Source organism: Coturnix japonica, chromosome 8, assembly GCF_054131305.1.
Source record: "Coturnix japonica strain WE chromosome 8, WE-NBRP24, whole genome shotgun sequence".
Taxonomy (NCBI): domain Eukaryota; kingdom Metazoa; phylum Chordata; class Aves; order Galliformes; family Phasianidae; genus Coturnix; species Coturnix japonica.
The window spans coordinates 11,275,822-11,294,308 of NC_140670.1; the positions used below are offsets into that span (position 1 = coordinate 11,275,822).

The 18,487-nt window shown below is 54.8% G+C and overlaps 3 protein-coding genes across 20 annotated transcripts in view; 2 read left to right on the forward strand and 1 right to left on the reverse strand.

The window, feature by feature from the left end:
- The window catches only part of ASCC1 (activating signal cointegrator 1 complex subunit 1), a 27,247-nt gene extending 20,570 nt beyond the window's left edge, over window positions 1-6,677 (reverse strand). For 3 of the 18 annotated variants that reach the window (XM_015866423.3, XM_085554139.1, XM_015866424.3), the window contains exons 1-6: window positions 6,523-6,650; window positions 5,974-6,087; window positions 5,202-5,336; window positions 4,186-4,285; window positions 3,287-3,384; window positions 1,771-1,949 (exon numbers count right to left, since the gene is read on the reverse strand). In XM_015866423.3, the coding sequence (XP_015721909.3) occupies window positions 1,771-1,949; window positions 3,287-3,384; window positions 4,186-4,285; window positions 5,202-5,336; window positions 5,974-6,013 (552 nt within the window). In that variant the 5' untranslated portion in view covers window positions 6,014-6,087; window positions 6,523-6,650. Of the gene's footprint in view, window positions 1-977; window positions 1,251-1,770; window positions 1,950-2,621; window positions 2,762-3,286; window positions 3,385-4,185; window positions 4,286-5,201; window positions 5,337-5,665; window positions 5,837-5,973; window positions 6,088-6,522 lie in introns of those variants that run through there. The other 15 variants (XM_085554141.1, XM_085554140.1, XM_085554148.1 and 12 more) reach the window with 15 other exon arrangements.
- On the forward strand, window positions 6,455-13,693 carry ANAPC16 (anaphase promoting complex subunit 16). The gene is made up of 4 exons (XM_015866439.3): window positions 6,455-6,526; window positions 8,052-8,209; window positions 11,162-11,236; window positions 13,045-13,693. The coding sequence occupies exons 1-4, from the start codon at window positions 6,471-6,473 to the stop codon at window positions 13,158-13,160; spliced, it is 405 nt and encodes a 134-aa protein (XP_015721925.1). The 5' UTR covers window positions 6,455-6,470; the 3' UTR covers window positions 13,161-13,693.
- A 3,542-nt stretch (window positions 13,694-17,235) lies between these two features.
- DDIT4 (DNA damage inducible transcript 4) lies at window positions 17,236-18,411 on the forward strand. The gene is made up of 2 exons (XM_015866474.3): window positions 17,236-17,358; window positions 17,442-18,411. Exons 1-2 carry the CDS (start codon window positions 17,262-17,264, stop codon window positions 17,921-17,923), a joined length of 579 nt encoding a protein of 192 aa, XP_015721960.2. The 5' UTR covers window positions 17,236-17,261; the 3' UTR covers window positions 17,924-18,411.
- Window positions 18,412-18,487: the final 76 nt, after the last annotated feature.

Sequence of the window (18,487 nt, forward strand, 5' to 3'; positions counted from 1 at the left end):
AAGATTTGCAGATTGTATACTGAGCAGCCAATAAGCCAGAACCAAGCAAGGTTTTGCTCTACACAGGAAGAGAGACAAGACCTGCTGGCAGACAACCAGAGGCAGAAGATCAGATAAGCAGGGTTCAAGGCTGCAAGCAGCACAGGGCCAAATTTATTTGATATATATATATGGAGATCAAGCAAAGAACTGTAGCAGCCATATGCCCCTTTGGCAAGGGACATAGGGCAAGAAAAACACCAGGCTGAATACAGTGGTCTTAGTCCAGGGCCCAAGGCATGAGCAGAGACACTGCCAGAGTCCACGCTGAAATGAACAGCTCCTCCAAAAGATGCCTCTCTCCCTTAACTCAGTGACCCCCACAAAGACTGGAACAACCAACAGGGGGAGCCAGGCGACCACTGACACCAGCTCAAGGGCTGGCTCGTTTTGCCCTCAGTCTGCTGTTTCCATTTCCCCGTCTTTAGGGCTTTTATTTAATAAATGGAAGGTTTAACACAAGAGTAGTTAATGCTGGATTGTAGGACTGAAGATCGAGACAGTGATATCCTCCTAGACTGAGGAATAGGTGCTCGCAGCACTGCACTCCTTGCCAGCTCCTGTATCTATCGGCCAATACCAGTTGTACTTGACATTAGGTGGAAATCTGAGTGATAGAAACCTCCTAAAATGTCAGAGAAATAAGAAGCTGGGTGGAGAAGAGGGACTTAAATCAGAATTGCCTGGAGAAACAAGACCGCAAAGCCAGCCCAGCTCTGCTGTTAGAGATGAGACAATTAGTGTACAAGCAACCATGAAAAATCATCCCCAGACATCAGGTAATTCACACACAAGGCATAAACACACAGGAAACCATACTTCTTCAACTGTGCAATTAGGAAGGTTACGCTTTTCCCTTTGAAAGACATAAGCAGGAGCAACGGATGTAACAGTAAAAATACCAGCCCACAAACCCTGCTGCATGCATGCAATCTAACCTTCAGCTGCTGCAAAGGGAAACTCATTCTTCTTGCCTAGAGATGTCCTCCGAGCAGACTCAGAGGACGCAGCAATTTAATAACACCATTCTCTCTTTCCAGGCTGGCCCTATGCACTGAGATACCATTTCTGTCAAAGCAGAAGCAGACTAAAATACAACGGGGAATGCTCTACTTTCACTTCATCCCATCCCTATTTTCATTACGCATAGCTATTTCCTGCTGCTCTCGGTGCTCTCAGATCTGAAGGCAAGTAGGAGGGACTGTCAGCACGGCTCTCACGGGGAGGAAGGGAAGTGATTAGATTAGCAGGATGGTGTGTGCTACCGAGTCATTTCCTGACACCCATCCTCATTCACTGTCAGTAACCAAAAGAAAAGTGAAATAGAAGCAGCAGCAAACTTGTGAGTCGCTCCCTAGTTTCACAGTTACATGAAATCATATAAAATGTATAAAGGTCTGTGGCGTTATTCAGAAGCTTTCCTATTGAAATCAAAAAGCCCCAGAAGAAACAACCCTTGTTTGAATTTCAGGATATCATCCCACCTAGGAAAATCTCAAAGGAGAACAACACATTTTACTGCAAATTAACTAAGCCGTTCTGCATTCCAAAAGGTTTCCCAAGAAACTCACAGCAGAGCCACCAACTTCAGCAAAAGGCCTGTTAGAAATACGTTGCTAGGAAAGGAGGCAAAGAATAAGGCCTCTGAGGTAAAGGGCAAAAGCCTCCCCCGGTGAATGAGACACTGCTGAAGGGGTTTTCTCCAGCTGGAGCTCCTGCATGGATTCCTACCTGTGAACATTTCTCCAGCACCTCCTCCTTGAATTGCAGGAACTTCTCCTGGATGACGGGCTGGTTGAGAGCGAAGGACAGGAAGTGCGTGAAGGGCTGCTTCTTACGGAAGCTGTCGAGAAGAACATCGATGCGTGTCCGGGCCGAGATGACACCACCGCGCTGCTGTCCTGTAATCACTGCAGGGAAACAAAATGACACCGGTCTGGTTCACACGATGCTTCAGCGAGACTGCTGACACTTGTGCAAAATAAACAGTAAATAAATGGATCGTGATTTTGCATTATACTTATCCACTCGATATTGGTGGATCTTGTGAAGGTAAGAATGTTTCATCCAGGAGCTGCCAAGAATAGATTAGAAAAACCTGCACAAAAGCAGCTCTCTACAGTTATCCCCGAGCTCATTGAAGTGACAGGAATTAAAACTCCCAGCCATGCACGGAGAAACCTTGCCAGGCTCTCTGCTTGACTTAGAATGCCTGGCACGGCAGTACTTCCTTCCACAAAGGCAGGATGATGCCATCAAAAATCTCTCTCTGCTCACAAGAAAGCCATCTGTGTGTGTCTAAAAAACAATAGCGAAGAGTCACTCACTTCAGCGACTCTTCAGATTTCTAGAGCAGTATTTCATGTTTTCATAAAAGCAGCCTCCTTAGTCAAAGTGAAAAAGGAAATCTACAGAAGATCAGGATGGCCTGTGTTGGTTGTGTATGCACCAAATAGAGCACACTTGAGCTTGAAAGGAAAGAACTGCAAAGAGTGAGATTTTCTTGGCTTCCTATTATTACATGTTTTCAACATCTCTCAGCCTTCCTAACAGTTCTTAGGAAAAAGTCAAGACCCACTTACTGAGAAGTGCCACCACATTCCTGCACAGTACGACAGCTGGGTCCCCTGTCACCTAATCCTCCGTGCCCTGTCGTGAACGTAACTCTACGCCACACAGCAAGAGCCCTCTGGATTCCCACTTAGGCAGAAACCCGGTGAACAACACCTCCTGTCTTGTTAAGTTGCTGTAAGTGATGAGAAGGAACATACGGTACAAGTATTGCCTGCTCTCACTCTGAGGATCAACTAACAGCATCAGGGAGGCAGCAACATCATCAAAACACTGCTTGTATTAAAGAATGTTATGAAGTTTCTTTCACGTCTAAGCAGACAACACAACACTTTTTTTTAGATGTATACTGCAAGTCCTAATAATTAATGGATATGGGAATAATTAAAACAAAAAAGCACAGTCAGGCCCAAGGTTCACAGGGCAGTCATTTGTATTTAAGAAGACTTCAGTGAGAGTCTTCATAGGCTTAAAAGGGAATTTTCCCCCCCCCCTCAAGATTCTTAACTCTGCTTTATAGAGGCTTACAGTCGAGGCAAAAAAGCTCAAGAGAAATGGGAGGTGATTTTCCCAGGGCTATAAAGAGAGTCAGGGCCAGAAGCAGGAGTTGAAGGAAAACACCTCCTATTCCTCCTCCTTGCTCAAACTGTGGAAGAACCAGTGAAGGAACACTTACCAATTTCTCCCTCCACTCCAGGCTTGGGAATGCTGATTGAGGTTCGAGTCTCTGTTTCTAGTCTCTTCTTGGTTTCTCCTTTCTTCCCTATTATGTACCTGGAGGCATAACAGCAAAACAGCACAGTGTTGCTGGACCACTCCCCATCAGGGACCAGACCCCAGCAGCCTCAAAGGCTCTCCTGACACTTGACATGCCCATGCCAGAGGGATGCATGCATCCAGCTCAGAAAGCATCTCTGTGGCTGCCATCAGCCTATGGCCAAGGGGTGACAGGCAGGGGCCCACAACTTGCTTCAGCTGTGGCATTACCATCCATGTTATCACTTTTCCCCACATGAAGAGCTAACGACACTTTCCGGTTGGTGTGTTGCTCAAGGTAGTTATTTGCCAGCATCCAAAACACAAAAGAATGCCTTCTCTACAGTTCAGTAAAACTATTTAACCCATGAAACTGTCAAAACTAACTGGATAAAGCTTTGAACGTGGCAGGCTTCCCAGTGAACATCAGATCTGAGTCAACAGTCGGTTCCAGGTGTGTGTGCTTTCTCTCAAAGCTTTCACAAATCCCTCTGGCAGGCTGCTCCCCCCAGTTCTTTTTCCCTTTCTTCCACCCTCGCTGACACTTTCATGTTCAAGGGAAGAGATGCTCAAACACTCTCCTACCAGCCAGAAAGCACCACCTGCTGTCTCTGCCACAGCAAAGGCTAGGAGTCAAGCGTGGCACAACTGCATTAGAAAGGCACTGACAATTTTCCTCTCCCAAAAGCAGGACAGACACAAAACAGAATATGTTTCAGAGATCTGGTGCTTATCCTGACCCCGTCCAAAAGATATCCTACATAGAAAAGCTTCCCCAGTCAAAGGCAACTCACAGAAACCAGAAACCCGTAAGCTCACTTGTAGAAGGGGCTGGGAACCGCCACTCTGCACTGGAAGCCCTTCTCAGTCTCTTCCACCACAAAGGCGTCGCATGGTTCATCCGCACAGTCACTGGGCCCTACCAGGAAAAGCAGTGCTACATGTAGGAAAACAGCCTCACAGCCTTCCCCTGAGGTCAAAGAAAGCAACAGACTGACTTCTCTCTGCTGCAACTAACTGCTTTTTATTTCACCTTGTACCAGCTTCAAAAAAACATAACGACTGCTTCCAAATCTGCCTGGCTGGGAGGCGCACAGAGCCTGTACTCACGAGTCCTGCCTTTATCCTGGCTGCAATTTGTGCAACAGCCTGCTGGGAATGCCCTCCTCCGAGTTTTGCACTGCTGTCCAACAGCACAATGAGACACCGGAGCAGAAATTTACAAGTCACAGAAGAATAAAAATAAAAGGTGAGGATAGTTTTAGTTCAAGGGCCCAGAGATTTGTGCCTGTTAAAAATCAAATACGCTTTCCAGAAAGAGGTTGGAGGGGGCTCTCTGTGCTTCCCCACACATACATGGGTGGATCTGGGTAGCAGGCAGCTTATAACTGCTTTGTTTGATGCACTGAAAGTCGGGGTGGAAAGGAGAAACACCATGGCCACAATTCTCTCTGAAAGATAACAAAGGGACATTTCTCTGCCTACAACTCACACAGAACTACAACAAGCATGAGGGCAGAAAGACAACATAAAGCAAAGCAGAACCCATGAAAAATAGATCTACAGAGCCAAAGCACGTTTTTTTTTTATTTTAGTTACTAGAGGATCATTCAGATCTGACAAAAATGATCAACACCCAAACCCATACTTGCTAATTAGGGCTACATCCACTCTGTGGTCACAGAGATCACCCTTCTGATGACCAACACAAAGTGTTTTTTTCTGCTTTTCACATCTCATCCCACCATACAGACAGGCCTTGATGCACACAGACAGCAGAGGTGACATCAGTTGTCAGCTCTGTCCCTGTGCTACTGATCCCCTGTGCCACACACCTGTGTAGAAGTCCTCCTCCTCCTCTTGCTGCTGGACCTGCTCTTGAACAATGTTCTTCCTGTACACTCGCCCACCAATGCTGATCAGGGTGGGCCGTAGGACATCCATCACGCTGCTCTTGCAAGGACAGCGAGCTGCAAAAATATAGGCAGCTGTGTGAGGACAGGCGAGCCCTGAGGGATATCCCTGAGCTCCTCAAACCCTGCCAGCATTCAGAAGCTCCGCAAGGGCCGTGGCCCAACCACCCCAGCACTTTTCCCATTGTCCTTTTGCATAGAGTCACCACAGTTGGAAAAGACCACTAAGGTCATCTCCTTCAATCACCAAACCACCGCCCACATCCCCCAGTACCACATCTTCACAGCTCTGCAGCACCTCCAGGAGCAGCGACTCCCCCAACCTCCCCAGGCAGCCCGTGCCTACACACCACCATGCTGAGAAGAACTGTGTCCTAACTCCCTACCTGACCATCCCCTGGAACAACCTTAGACCTCCACCTCTCACCCTCCTGCTGTTAACTGGGAGCAGGGGCCAACCTCCATCTCACCACAGCCTCCATCATCTCACCACAGCTTCCATCATCTCACCACAGCCTCCCTTCAGGTCTCCTCACTTTTCCACACTGACCCATCCCAATTCCTTCAGCCACTCCCATGTGCTCCAGCTCACAGCTGTGCTGCCCTTCTGTGGAGCCCTTTGTTATTTCAATTGAGGAAAGCTGAGCTGCCCTGCTACAGGACACCAGGCACTCGAGCTCCTGAAGATCCTAACACGTTAAAAAGCATGTAAGCCCCACAGAGCATTCCTGCATCACCTCAGCACACCCCTCGTGTTCCTCACAGCTTACACGGTGCTTTTTCCCCACAAAAAAAAAAACAAGATTCCCTGTGGAAAGATACAGCGAGTTTGAGACAAAGGCAGGGGATCCTGGAGGTATTACGGGGAGATGTGGGATGACTTGCATAGAGAACACGCTGCCATACAGCAGCAGGTCGGTCAGCCCTCGGACCTACACACGTCACTACAACGTTCATGTGGAGCAGCTCTAAGCGAGCCCCATTAGCAGGCCGCCCTGTGCCGTAGTGTCAGTGTGAGCCCTAGCACGGCACCTGCCGGCCGCAAGGCGCAGGGCCCGCTCCCGATGGAGGCCGCGCTCCAACCCCCCGCCCCGCCCCACGACACCCCCGTCTCCATGGTTACCGCCCCCCCCCAACGGAAGTCGATCTCGGCCGCGCGCAGCGCGCTCCCGCCCGCCCTCCCGGCCCAGCATGCACCGCGAGCGCGATCACGCGCGCCGCCTGCGCCAAGCGGTGCGAGCACCCAGGTGAGAGCGGAGCGGGAGGAGCAGGGCGGGCAGCGGGACGGCGGGCACAGGGCGGGCAAACACCGGGCACAGCCCAGCGGCCCACACGGCCGCACTCACCGAGAAGCGGCTCGCTACGGAAGCCGGGGAGGGGCCTTGGCGGGACGCATGCGTGGGAATAGGGGGGAGCTGTGTGAGGGAGCGCTTGGCGCAGGCGCAATAAAGGGCGCTGGGTGTGGGCGGCTGTGTGCGAACGGGGCGGGAAAGCGCGGCACGCACACAAAATGGCGGGCGGGGAATTGGAGAGTCACAGAGCGACCCGGGTTGGAAGGGACCTCAAGGATCATGTAGTTCCAACCCCCTGCCTGGCAGGGCCACCAAACATACACCTTTACTAGATCAGGTTGCACAGGGCCCCGTCCAACCTGGTCTTGAACACCTCCAAGGACGGGGCATCCACAACCTTCCTGGGCAGCCTGTTCCAGAGCCTGACCACTGCCGTGTGGGTGAATGCTGCTGTGTGTCTGGTCTCACAGTGCAGGATCTCTTCCAACTACCCAATGTAATAGGGCACCAACTAAATAGTGTAACAGGGTGCTGTGTGATTCAGTGATACATGAAAGAGCCTGCCTAAAAGTGCTGAACAGAAACACCTGAAATGGAGAGGGAAGCGTTGGAGCAGCGAGCCTTGTCGCTTAGAAAAGCCCAGCAGCAGCTTCTGTGCTTCGAGGGGGTGTTTGACAAGTGTTAAACATCGACACGAACAGTCACTCTACAAAGACTGAGGAGAAGCCAGGCAAGCAGCATCCAGCCTTGTGCTGTACAGGCAGATTCTCATTTACCACTGTTGTAGGGCCAGGGCACGGTGTGAAGGCAGCTGATGCAAAGCAGCTGATGCAAGGCAGGGCGCTGTTGCTGCAGCCGGGCGCGGTGTGGCTACACGCAGGATGTGCAGGGGAACTGGCAGTCCCGCGGGCTTCCAGGTTTTATGAGGGAGCGGGGCTGTTTCTGTGTTCGTGCTCCTGGAAACGAGGCCAAAATAAAGAGTCTTTTTATGGCTCTCAGGAGCGGGAGCAGAGCCAAGCAGCTGACGGCCCGCGGAGCTGGGTCAGCGACCTGCACCAGGTTATTTTTACACGCTGCAGCCACCCTGCCACATTCCCAGGCCCTTCGCCACGAGGGTCGGCCCGAGGGCTGCCCACCGTTTGGTGGTGCTGCCGTGGGGTGTGACAGCTGCCTGCGGCTGAGCAGGGTGCAAAGCCGCAGCCGTTCTCAGCAGCTGGCTCTGGAGTCGGCCGTGACAGGCGTGCCTGGCTGCGTGCCCTGCCGCCGTGATGTGCTGGGGAACTCCAGCGGTGCAGCCAGGGCGGATGTGCGCAGGCCGGGGCATGCACCCTGTGGCCAGCTTCCTGCCCCTCTGGGTGTGTGGGACGAGGCTCCCGGCCCTATTTGTACCCATTAACACTGATGTCTTAGCCCAGAAGTGAGAAACTTTGCCGGTGAGAGCCCCTCCTAATTGTGCTCTGCTTCCCTTCCATGGCTGCAGGCTGGGACGGGGTGAAATGGCCGCCTCCTCCTCATCCTCTTCAGCCGGCGGAGTCAGTGGCAGCTCTGTGACAGGATCCGGTTTCAGCGTCTCGGACCTGGCACCGCCCCGAAAGGCCCTCTTCACCTACCCCAAGGGAGCCGGGGAGATGCTGGAAGGTGATTGCGCTGCCTGACTTCTGCACCTCCTCCTTCCCCACAAGCGTGGGACCCCAGGGCCCTCTCAGACTTGGGCTGGCAGAAGCCAGAGGGAGGAAGGAAGCTCCAGGGCCAGGCTCGGTCTGAGTGCCTTTTCCCATGGCCTGCCTCGCGGCTCCGGCTCTCCCTGCCTCCAGTTGCTTGCGAGGAAGTGACTTTTCTTGCAGTCACCTCAGTTTTAAGTCTGTGACAGTGCTTCAGACAAGGAAGTGATCCACCTGAAAGGGAACATGACAGCATTAATTGCTCATTGTTAGCCGATCCTTTGAAGTCCAACAGGAATTACTGTAAAGATAGCTGAGGCAGGAGTATTTTTCTTGGCAAAAGAAGTTCTGGGGTTAGATTGGACTGGGCTAGTACAGAAGGCAGCCTGTGTCCCTGCTAGCCAGGAAATGCAAGGCTTGTTTTGGCTCTTAACCCGAGCCGAGACCTTGCTGCATAGTGCGTGAGCAGCACAGAGGGACGATAAGGACCCTTGACCTAGCTGGAGGCGTGCCTCCTCTGTATGGCACTAATTCAGCAGCACATCGGGACTAGACCTCTCTTCTGACTCCTGGATGCTGAGCACATTCCCCCCGGTGTTCTACAGAGCCATAGTAGCTGGACTTGGTCCCGTGGCTCAGACGTGCCGGGGGTTCCCTAGGTATGGGCATGACATGGCAGCACAGGGCAGCTGGGAACTGAGCTCTGTGTTGTAATCGTTGTTTTTATTACACGTTAGAGTCCATATGCCAGTCTATTGAAGTAATTATGACTAAGGAGTTGTTCATAGAATTTAATGAGTCCTCAAAACAAATTAAAATAATGAAGCACTTCATGTTAGCAAATAGACAGGCAACTGTTCTTCCTCAGAGCTGCTCAGGCTGGGAGGCTGGGCTGGAGGCAAATGGGGAATCAGAGGAGAGGGAAGGCAGTTGTCTCCCACAGAGGTAATGAGAGTGTTTGAGCAGCACTGGTTATGTTTGGAAGTGGCACAGCATTAACATAGTATTTCCAGAGCTTGCAAGATAGGATATTGGGATCATGGTGCAGCCCGATTCTTCCTTCTCACCCAGGGCCATGTTGTACATGCCAGCAGCTTGTCCAGGCCTGGTGCCTGGGGTCCGTCAGTCCCCTCAGCCTTGAAGCTGCTGCTCTTCCTCATCTTTACAGCGTGTGGCATGTGCTTGATTTTACTTTGGGCTGACCAACCCATTTTGGGTGGCAGCAGCAATTGTACACTCTCCCTGTTGCAGGAAGCTTTAGCTTCTTCACTCTGAGATAACAGGTGATCACACTCACACCTTGTTCAGGCAGTTGGTACCTGTGGACCAGTTTCCTCCTCAAAAATCCCCACTAACTGACTGATTTTTATTGCCGCTGTAACTAACTCACTTGTTGTTAAATCAGTCCTTTTTGGAAAAGGAAGTGCCATAAGCCATGTTAGTCCTTGGCACACAGTTAGCTCTGTACACCAGGTTGCTTTACTTCTCAGATCCCGCACAATCAATTTACTGATTCAGCTTGTAAGACGCACGTTATTTGAAATCCCTTACGCATGGTTATGCTCTGTGCCCATGGGAAATCATACAGCGTTATAAGGACACAAGTGTCTGAGCCCCGAGGGAATCAGAAGCTGTCATAATATTTGCTAGCTTCTGCTTAGCTTAGCTTCTATTTAAAAACAGCCTAAAATTACTCGATGGGGGGAATGTAACAGTGTTTGTGGATTTGCAGCCTTACTGAAAGCAAAACCCCTGTGCCAACCTGACAGCACTCTGGCAGTTACTCAACTGACTTGAAAACAAAATGCCATGGCAGAGTGTGATCCTCCACATGCCTGAGGGAGGTGAGGGCTCAAGTAACGCAGCTCTTTGCAGTTTCCATCAGGTGTGTGCAGCTTGCTGGATCTGCTGCTGGTCATGAGGACAAGTGCTGGGTTTCAGCAGCCTGCAGAAGGGTCGTGGCCTCCTGCCGTGAGCCAACACAGGCTCCTTCCAAGGAGCCGTTTTGCACCAGAGGGGGTTTTCCAGCCTGATGGAAATCCTTCCTGAATGGCCGTTCCTGGCCATTCTCCTTTGTCTTCCAAACCCAGTATGGTTTTATTCAAGCAAGGAGGCATCAGTGCACTTCACAGCTGGAGCGGCTGAGCTGATGGCATGTACGAGATTGAGTTGCTGGCTTTTTGGTGTTAAACATAAAAACAAAGGGAAAGCTTTGAATTTGCTTCTGTAGCACATCTTCCACGTGTCCTCTCTGGCTGCAAGTGTCATCGCTGTGTGCGTGCGGCAGCTGCTGGAGCCCAGCGGCTGCAGCCATGGCCTCGAGCCACAGGGCTCCCATAGTTGGTGCCCGAGCAGCATACCAGTGCTGCTTCATGTGAATGGCAGCAGCTGGGCTGTAGCGAGCTCCCTGCGGGGCTGTCTGCCTCTCACACACCTCGCACAGCCGCGTGCCGTCCTCGTGCCTGTGAGTGCAGCTCCTCGTGGCAGCAGTTCCAAGGGAGCAGAGCTGCCTCCTGCTCTGCTTGGCTGCACAAGGCTTCCTGGGGCGGCTCTGTCCCCACCCTCACTTGCCCCTCACACCCCAGGAAGCTCCCCAGGAAGGAAGCGTGGGCTGGGTGGACCAGACCTGCTGACACCGCTGTAGCAGCTGTTGCTTCCCACCCAGCCGGCAATATGGGCTCGGAAGCGATGGCTCCCAGGTAGTACAGCCACCTGCCTGTGCTCCAATTGAAACCCTTGGTAGGATTTGACTGCAAGGCCTAGAAACCAAAGCGCCGCACACTCACTGCAAGAGAAAGCATTGAAACCAGACAGATGGGGAAACCCACAGCTCAAATATAACAATATATTGGCCACAGTGCTTGGTTAGGGCTGCTCCGTCATAGAGCTCTCAGAACAGATGAAACCACCTCCCTTTTTCTATTTACAGATGGCTCGGAAAGATTTCTCTGCGAGTCTGTCTTCAGCTATCAGGTTGCATCTACATTAAAGCAAGTGAAACACGGTAAGCACATTATGTTTTAGCTGTACGCTGATCAGGGAAGATGGGGGCTGACATATTCTAGGGTGCCAACCACAAAAAAGCAGCATAGCCTTTTAAGTTTGTGAATTAATGCCAAGTCAGGCTACCAGCGAGTCCTTTTGCAAGCCCTATGCAAAGCAAAGGGAACCCACACAGCCTGGGTGGGAATAGGCCGTGCCTCTCGCAGCTTGTTTTTCCATCACCCTGTGCACCTTCACAGGAGGTGAGGCCAGGAGAGGAGGCTCGGGGCAGGAAACGCCCACGACCTGCTGGTGGCCCTGCACTGCTGCCTCTTTGGCCTCAGGCAAGTCACTGGCTGCCTTTGTTTCCCTGCTGAGCCTTCATAGCCCTGCCAGGGTCAAGCGAGGTTCCCAGAGGTGTCTGGGAGAGGATGTGCACTCTGTAAGTGTGTGCTGTGAGCTGTGGGGCTGACCGTGCTCTGTCCCTCCCTGAGAGTCTTGCGTGAGCTTTTGTTTCCCTCCCGGGGTCTGTGCTGTGGCCCAGGTGCTGATAACCGAAGGATGGGCTCGACTGCACGGCTTCATTCTCAGGGTGCCGGGCAGAGCTCAGCACCACAGCCCATCTGTTTCTCGAGGGTCACATCCTTTCTGGGCTCCACCTCTCATCAGCTAGAATGGGCACTTCCATGTGTTGTCTCAGACCGGAGAGGTTTCCTGTCCTGCAGTTTGATGGCTGCCAGGAGGAGTTCTCAGGGTGCACAGCGGCTTGTGAGGCCGTGATCCCGTGTTTCTGGGCTGCAAAGCAAAGCTGAACTTCGGAGCCATTGTTTCCACAGCCCCAACTCTCCTGCGCCTGTAACTACCAGTGCACCGGCACCCCAACGAGCAGCAGCTTTTGGAACTGGTTTGTGGAGTGCTGGTTTCCTCCCTGAAGGAAAGGGGAATGGCTCAAAATAAGATCGAGGTCATCGTTGTGTGTGTTTGTTTGATGGCTCCCAAAATACCGAGTTGCAGGAGGTGGAGTGAGAACAGGCGCTTTTAAAAGCACCCAGCCTCTGTGGCTGCAGTCAGCACAAACTGTGCACATTTAAGCTAAGCCTTTTGCTAGCGACTTGGCTCCCGACAGGCCCTTTTTTTTTTTTCCAGGAGGCTGCCAAGCTCTGAAACTTGCAGTGCAGCCAAGAGCAGAAGGGCTATTCTCATCTCCGTACCACTGCAGCTCGTTTAATTGAAAATGGAGCCTGCGTGCCAAGCGCACAACTGGCTTGAAATAAAGCTGAGGGGAACAAGTTGTCCCAGGGAGCCCCGGGGAGGCAACCTGCCTCTCCTCCCAGATCTGCTGTGTGTTAGCACGCTGTGATTGCACTGCATTGCTGCTGCACTCAGCCAGGTTCTTCTCCAAGGACCGTCATTGGCAGGAGGAGCTCCTTGTGCTGCACCCAGCCCTGCCCTATGCAGGCCAGGCTTTCTCTAAACTCTGTTCTTTTGCACCGTAAATGTTTATGCTAAAGAAAAGAACTCGGTGCTGTTTGTGCCTCCATACGCTCACTGTCCTCATGTTCCTCTGTTACGACTTGAACTATTGTGGCTAGTGCAGGGACAGGTAGCAGACAGATTGAGCACTGCCCAAGCAATAAAGCCTGGCCCTTTTGCTTCCTTGTGTGATCAGGTGAGGTCCAATCTCCATGTGCACATGGTGGGTTTGCATTCAAATCAGCTTTTGGTGAGGTCAGTTCTTTGCTCCCCACTGACAGCTGGGAATTTACATCTAATTGCAAGGTTTAATTGCAGTGTCGTTGCAAAGCAGGGTTACCTTTGAACTTCTTGCAGATCAACAAGTTGCGCGGATGGAAAAACTGGCCGGTCTGGTGGAGGAGCTGGAGGCAGATGAGTGGAGGTACAAGCCAATAGAGCAGCTGCTGGGATTCACTCCCTCCTCGGGCTGAGCACGTCTGGATCCCTGCTGCCGGAGAGCAGAAGGAAGGAGCTCTCTGGCCCAGCTTCAAAATACACCACCATCTATCAGGGTATTTACAGCTGTGTCAGCGGGATTGGGCTGAAAGAAAGAAAGAAAGAAAGAAAGAAGGGGGGACGTAAAGCCGAGTGGCAGGGGAAGCAGCCCAGTAAGTTGGCCTGTCATTTACCTCCTGTGTGCTGACCCAGGTTATCTCCTGCCTGGGAAGTGTGTGTCTGTGCCACTCCAGCCCGGCCTCTGCTGGGCACTGCCAGGCTCTGCCAGCAAGGCTCCTTTCTTTGAGGAGCTGACAGGGTGAGCCCCATCCTGCAGGGCTGTGTCCAGCCCTACCTCCTGCATTGCTGAAACCCTTTTCTTCCCAGCACTGTTTCCCTTTTGTCTGCACGGTGCTGGTGGCACATCCCTCTTTAACGCAGAAGCTGTACCCTGAATACACTGAAACCCTTCTCCTCCTTATTACGTGTTAAACTGCTCTGTGATAATAAAATAATTCTGCCTTTGAAACCATTGCTCTTTTCAGCGCTTGGTGTGGGGGCAGGGTGTGATGAAAGGAGCAGTCAGCTGCTGAGGTGGGAACGAGGTTTAATGGAGCTCTGAGGCACCTCGGCTGCTGTAATGGTAAACTAAGTACAATCAAAAACATCCTCAGAGAGAAGGAAAACAAAGGCCGCCTGCTTCATGCTCAGAAGTGGATTGACTTAAATCAGATCTTAATCCCGCTTCCAATCCGTGCATTTTAATCATCTTGTTTTTCATTTGTACCTCAGCTCCGTTCTTAAGGAGAACTGGCTTTCTGCTTTCTGCCATAACCATCTCAACATGTTCATTTTCCATTGGAGCCTTAACGCCGTGCTCGCCAGCAGGGGGATGGGCTCAGTGCTGAACAACCTCACAATCCGGCTGCCCAGTTTTTCCATCTTCATTATCTGACTTCCCAGCTGATTCTTTCCCTTTTAACCCAGCGGCCTCAGTCCAGCCACATCTGGATTGAGACTGAGACGCCATTGAATCTGGACTCAGTTCAGCAGTTTTGCCAGTGATCTGTGGTAACAAAAACCAAAGGGGAAAAGCACGGGGCCGTGTTCTGCATTTGTTTCCGTTTATGAAGGAGTTCTGGTATCGGAGCCAACTCTTCATCACCTGGAGAGAGGGGCTGAGATTGCAGCCGGTGGGAGCACCCTCACAGTGCAGGACGGGATGGGGAGCAGCATAGAGCCAGCTCCTGTGTGCCGGGCACTGGGATGCGTGTGCAGGCAGCGGCCCTGCCCCCATCACATCTCCTCCTCTTACCTGAACGCTGCTTTACCCCAGCTGCATAAACCCACTGTGGCCAAAGGTGCTGAAAACACGGCTGTCCTCTGCCTGCCTCTCACCCACCCTGTGTGCCACCATCAGAAATAAACCTTTGGCTCTCATTGCACACAGTGAAGCTTTGCCACCACCGTGGCTATGGGGGCACCACGGCACAAGGGCGGCACTGCCCGGCTCTCACCATCTCGGTGCCCGCTGGGGCTGAGCCCCGCCGAGACCCCCCCTCCCGTCCTTGTTTTTCAGCCGGTTTGTCGGGCTTGAGCTGGAACAAGCAGAGCAGGGAACAACCCCAACCCCCTGCCGTACATGGTGTGTTTGTATGTGCACGGCACCAAAATAGACGCGTGTGTGACAGCGCTTCAGAGGAAGTGAAAAGTTCACGGTGTACAGTATGACAAACGCACAAACACATCGGGCCGCCCCTCCTCGGCCCGGTAAACACTGGATGTAACGCGGCGGAGCGCTGCGGGGCTCAGAGCCCCTCTGCCCTCTGCTCCGAGCGCCCCGTTTCCTCCTGGTGCAGCCGCGGGGCGCTCACAGCCCGCACCATCACCGCACGGCCGGGGGGATCGGCCGCCCCGTGAGCGGCACCGCATTGACTGCGACGAGCGGAGGGGGAAGGGAGCGGCGGGGCTGCGGATCAAGTTGAGGCGGGGAAAGGAGAGAAAAAAAAGCCCGAACAAAGAGTCCCGTTCAGGCCGCTCGATGGTTTTCCTGTGGGTGCCGGCGGCAGAACGCCATGTACCGGGACGGCACCGGGCCCAGCGCCCAGCCAAGGAACGCGATGGGCCACAACCACGAACGGGGATGTGGGGCTGGCAGCCACGGGGCGAACAGCGGGCACACAAATACAGGGCACACACACACACACACACTGGGGGCACACACACACACACACAGTGGGCACATACACACACAGGGCACACACACACACACACACACACACACACAGCGGGCACACACACACACACACACACACACACTGGGCACGCACACACACACACACACACACACACACACCGGGCACGTCCCGTCCGGCCCCGGTCCGCACTCCTCGCCCGGCGGCACTGCACCATGGGGTGTGTGTGGATGCGCCGCTGCCCCCTTTAATCTCCTCGCCCCCAAACGGGCTCCCGGTCCGTGCGGCCCCTCCCCCATCGCTGTGCGAACTGTGTACGTGGGAATAACGCACGTAGAGCGGCTAATGGGGGCGAGCGTGAGGTCTGGCACAGCTGACACGTCCCCTGGGGGGCGGCCCTGCGTGGGGCACAGCCGTGACCCCTGTGCGGCCATGCGCCATAGCGCCGGGTGAGACCCCGCTGTGCCGCCCCCAGCCCCGGCCCCTCCAAGAGGCGCCGCAGCGCGATGGAGCACAGCGCGTCTCGGAGGGAGGGAGGGAGGGCGGGGGCAGGGGGGTGTCCCCGGGGCGCAGCCGGGAACAGCGTGTCCATCAGTCCGAGCACAAACAGCCCCCGCCCCTTGGCTGCTCCCCCTGCAGCACGGCACGGAGCGCAGCGGCCAAACGACACGGAGCGGAGCGGAGCGCATGTCGGTGCACGAAGCATTCGGGGCTGTGCGGGAACACAGCGACCTGTTCTGCCAAGGGAACAAACACTGCCCAGCACAGCACAGCACAGCACTGCCCAGCACAGCACTGCACAGCACAGCACAGCACTGCACAGCACTGCACAGCACTGCACTGCACAGCACAGCACTGCACAGCACTGCACAGCTCAGCACTGCACAGCACAGCACAGCACAGCACTGCACTGCACTGCACTGCACAGCACTGCACAGCACTGCACAGCACAGCACTGCACAGCACAGCACTGCACAGCTCTGCACAGCACAGCACAGCACTGCACTGCACTGCACTGCACAGCACAGCACAGCACTGCACTGCACTGCACTGCACAGCTCTGCACAGCACAGCACAGCACTGCACAGCACAGCACTGCACAGCTCAGCACTGCACAGCTCTGCACAGCACAGCACTGCACAGCACAGCACTGCACAGCACAGCACTGCACAGCTCTGCACAGCACAGCACTGCACAGCACAGCACTGCACAGCACTGCATAGCAAAGCACTGCACAGCACTGCACTGCACTGCACTGCACAGCACAACACAGTACTGCATTGCACTGCACAGCACTGCACTGCACAGCACAGTACTGCATTGCACTGCACAGCACAGCACAGCACTGCACAGCATTGCACAGCACAGCACTGCATTGCACTGCACAGCACAGCACAGCACTGCACAGCACAGCACTGCACTGCACAACACAGCACTGCATTGCACAGCACTGCACTGCACAGCACTGCACAGCACAGCACATCCCGGCCCTGCACGGCCGCGTTTCAGTACGGCATTATTTCCGCAAGCTGTGGCCCCGCTGACCCCGTCCCTTTATTCTTTCTCCTGCTCCATCGCAGCCCCTCGTTGCTCCCCGCCCGCTCTGAGCCCTGCAGCTGGGCACTACTCGCACAGCGGCTCAGCTGGGCACAAGCCCCGGGTCCCGTCCCGGCACGCACATCCCCGCTGAGCGCAGCCCGCGGCCACACGGAGCCGAGCGGAGCCGAGAGGCCGCGGGGGCGTGTCCGCCCGCTGTCACCGGGCAGGAGAGACGCCGCGGACGTGCCCCGCGCTGCCATTGGCTGGCGCCGCCAGGAGGGGGCGTGGCGGTTCGCGCCGACTCTATATAAGCGGGCGGCCCGACGGGCGGTGGGTCAGAGCGAGGGGCGGCGGGGCGCGGCCATGCCCGGGCTGTGGGAGCGGCTGGCGGGCGGACAGCGGGGCGGCGTGGAGAGCTCCGACTGCGAGTCGGTGGGCAGCGCCTCCGGCTCGGAGGGAGGTGAGCGGGGTGCGGAGCTGCGGGAAGGGGGGTGGGCACGCGGGGGGTAATGTCAGCCCGAGCTGAGCCGTCTGTCCCCGCAGAGCCCGAGCTGAGCTCCCTGCCGGACCTGGAGCTGCTGCACGACCCCGAGGACGAGCTGCTGAGCGCCCGGCTGCTGGAGCTGCTGCAGGCCGCGCTGGGCAGCGCCCCGCTGGGCTCCCGCCGCCGCTCGCGGCTCCTGATGCCGGCCCGGCTGGCCGAGCAGCTGCGGAGCGAGCTGCTGCGCATGGCCTGCAGCGAACCGTGCGGGCTGCGGGGCGCCCTGCTCGACCTGTGCGTGGAGCACGGCAAGGACTGCCACGAGCTGGGCCGCATCGCCGCCGACCCCGCCGTGGTGCCCACCTTCCAGCTGACACTGGTGCTGCGTCTGGACTCCCGGCTCTGGCCCAAGATCCAGGGGCTCCTCGCCTCGGCGCCGGCGCTCAGCCCCGCGTTCGGGCAGGCCATGAAGCTGAGCACGGGCTTCAGGGTGATGAAGAAGAAGCTGTACAGCTCGGAGCAGCTGCTGGTGGAGGAGTGCTGACGGGAGCCCCACGGGCTGCGAGCGGGGCCGCCCGCGGTGCCCGCTGTACCGGGGAGCCCCGGGCTGTGGTTGCGGGCCGGGAGGAGCTGGTGGCCGTGCCCTGTGCTGGGCAGCGGGGCTGAGCGGGGGCGGGCGGCCTCCCCGTTCTGTTTTTGTAACCATGATTGTAATCAATGGGGTCTGTGGGGGAGGGAGCGTGTGTGTGTGTGGGACTGAGCTGAGCCCGGGTCACAAGGATCCCACTGCTGACACCTGGCAGCTGCACTCCGGGTCATTGTGCGGCAGCGGGTCCGAAATCGCGTGTTTTTGTCACGGGGAGAAGAGAAGCCTGGTGTGTGAGTGGCACGGGATGGAGGGCGGGACCCCTCGGTACAGCCCGTGCGCTTCATTGATTACAGTTACACTCATACACTTGATGTTCAAGTGCGAGACTTCCTATGCAATTGTGTCGGTTTTTTTTACTTTTCTAATAAAATTTGACTCATTGATACCTGTCTGTGTCTGTTTGGGCTTTGGGAGGGGATGATACAAGCACCTCCTCCATGGGCAGCAATCCCCCTGGTG

What these genes read in the sequence shown, in the direction of transcription:
- ANAPC16 (XM_015866439.3), top strand. Translation starts at nt 6,471, where the DNA reads ATGCACCGCGAGCGCGATCACGCGCGCCGCCTGCGCCAAGCGGTGCGA. An exon ending in CAAGCGGTGCGAGCACCCAG is followed by an intron (nt 6,527 to 8,051) that starts GTGAGAGCGGAG and finishes CCATGGCTGCAG; the next exon opens with GCTGGGACGGGGTGAAATGG. An exon ending in AGCCGGGGAGATGCTGGAAG is followed by an intron (nt 8,210 to 11,161) that starts GTGATTGCGCTG and finishes TTCTATTTACAG; the next exon opens with ATGGCTCGGAAAGATTTCTC.
- DDIT4 (XM_015866474.3), top strand. Translation starts at nt 17,262, where the DNA reads ATGCCCGGGCTGTGGGAGCGGCTGGCGGGCGGACAGCGGGGCGGCGTG. An exon ending in CGCCTCCGGCTCGGAGGGAG is followed by an intron (nt 17,359 to 17,441) that starts GTGAGCGGGGTG and finishes CTGTCCCCGCAG; the next exon opens with AGCCCGAGCTGAGCTCCCTG.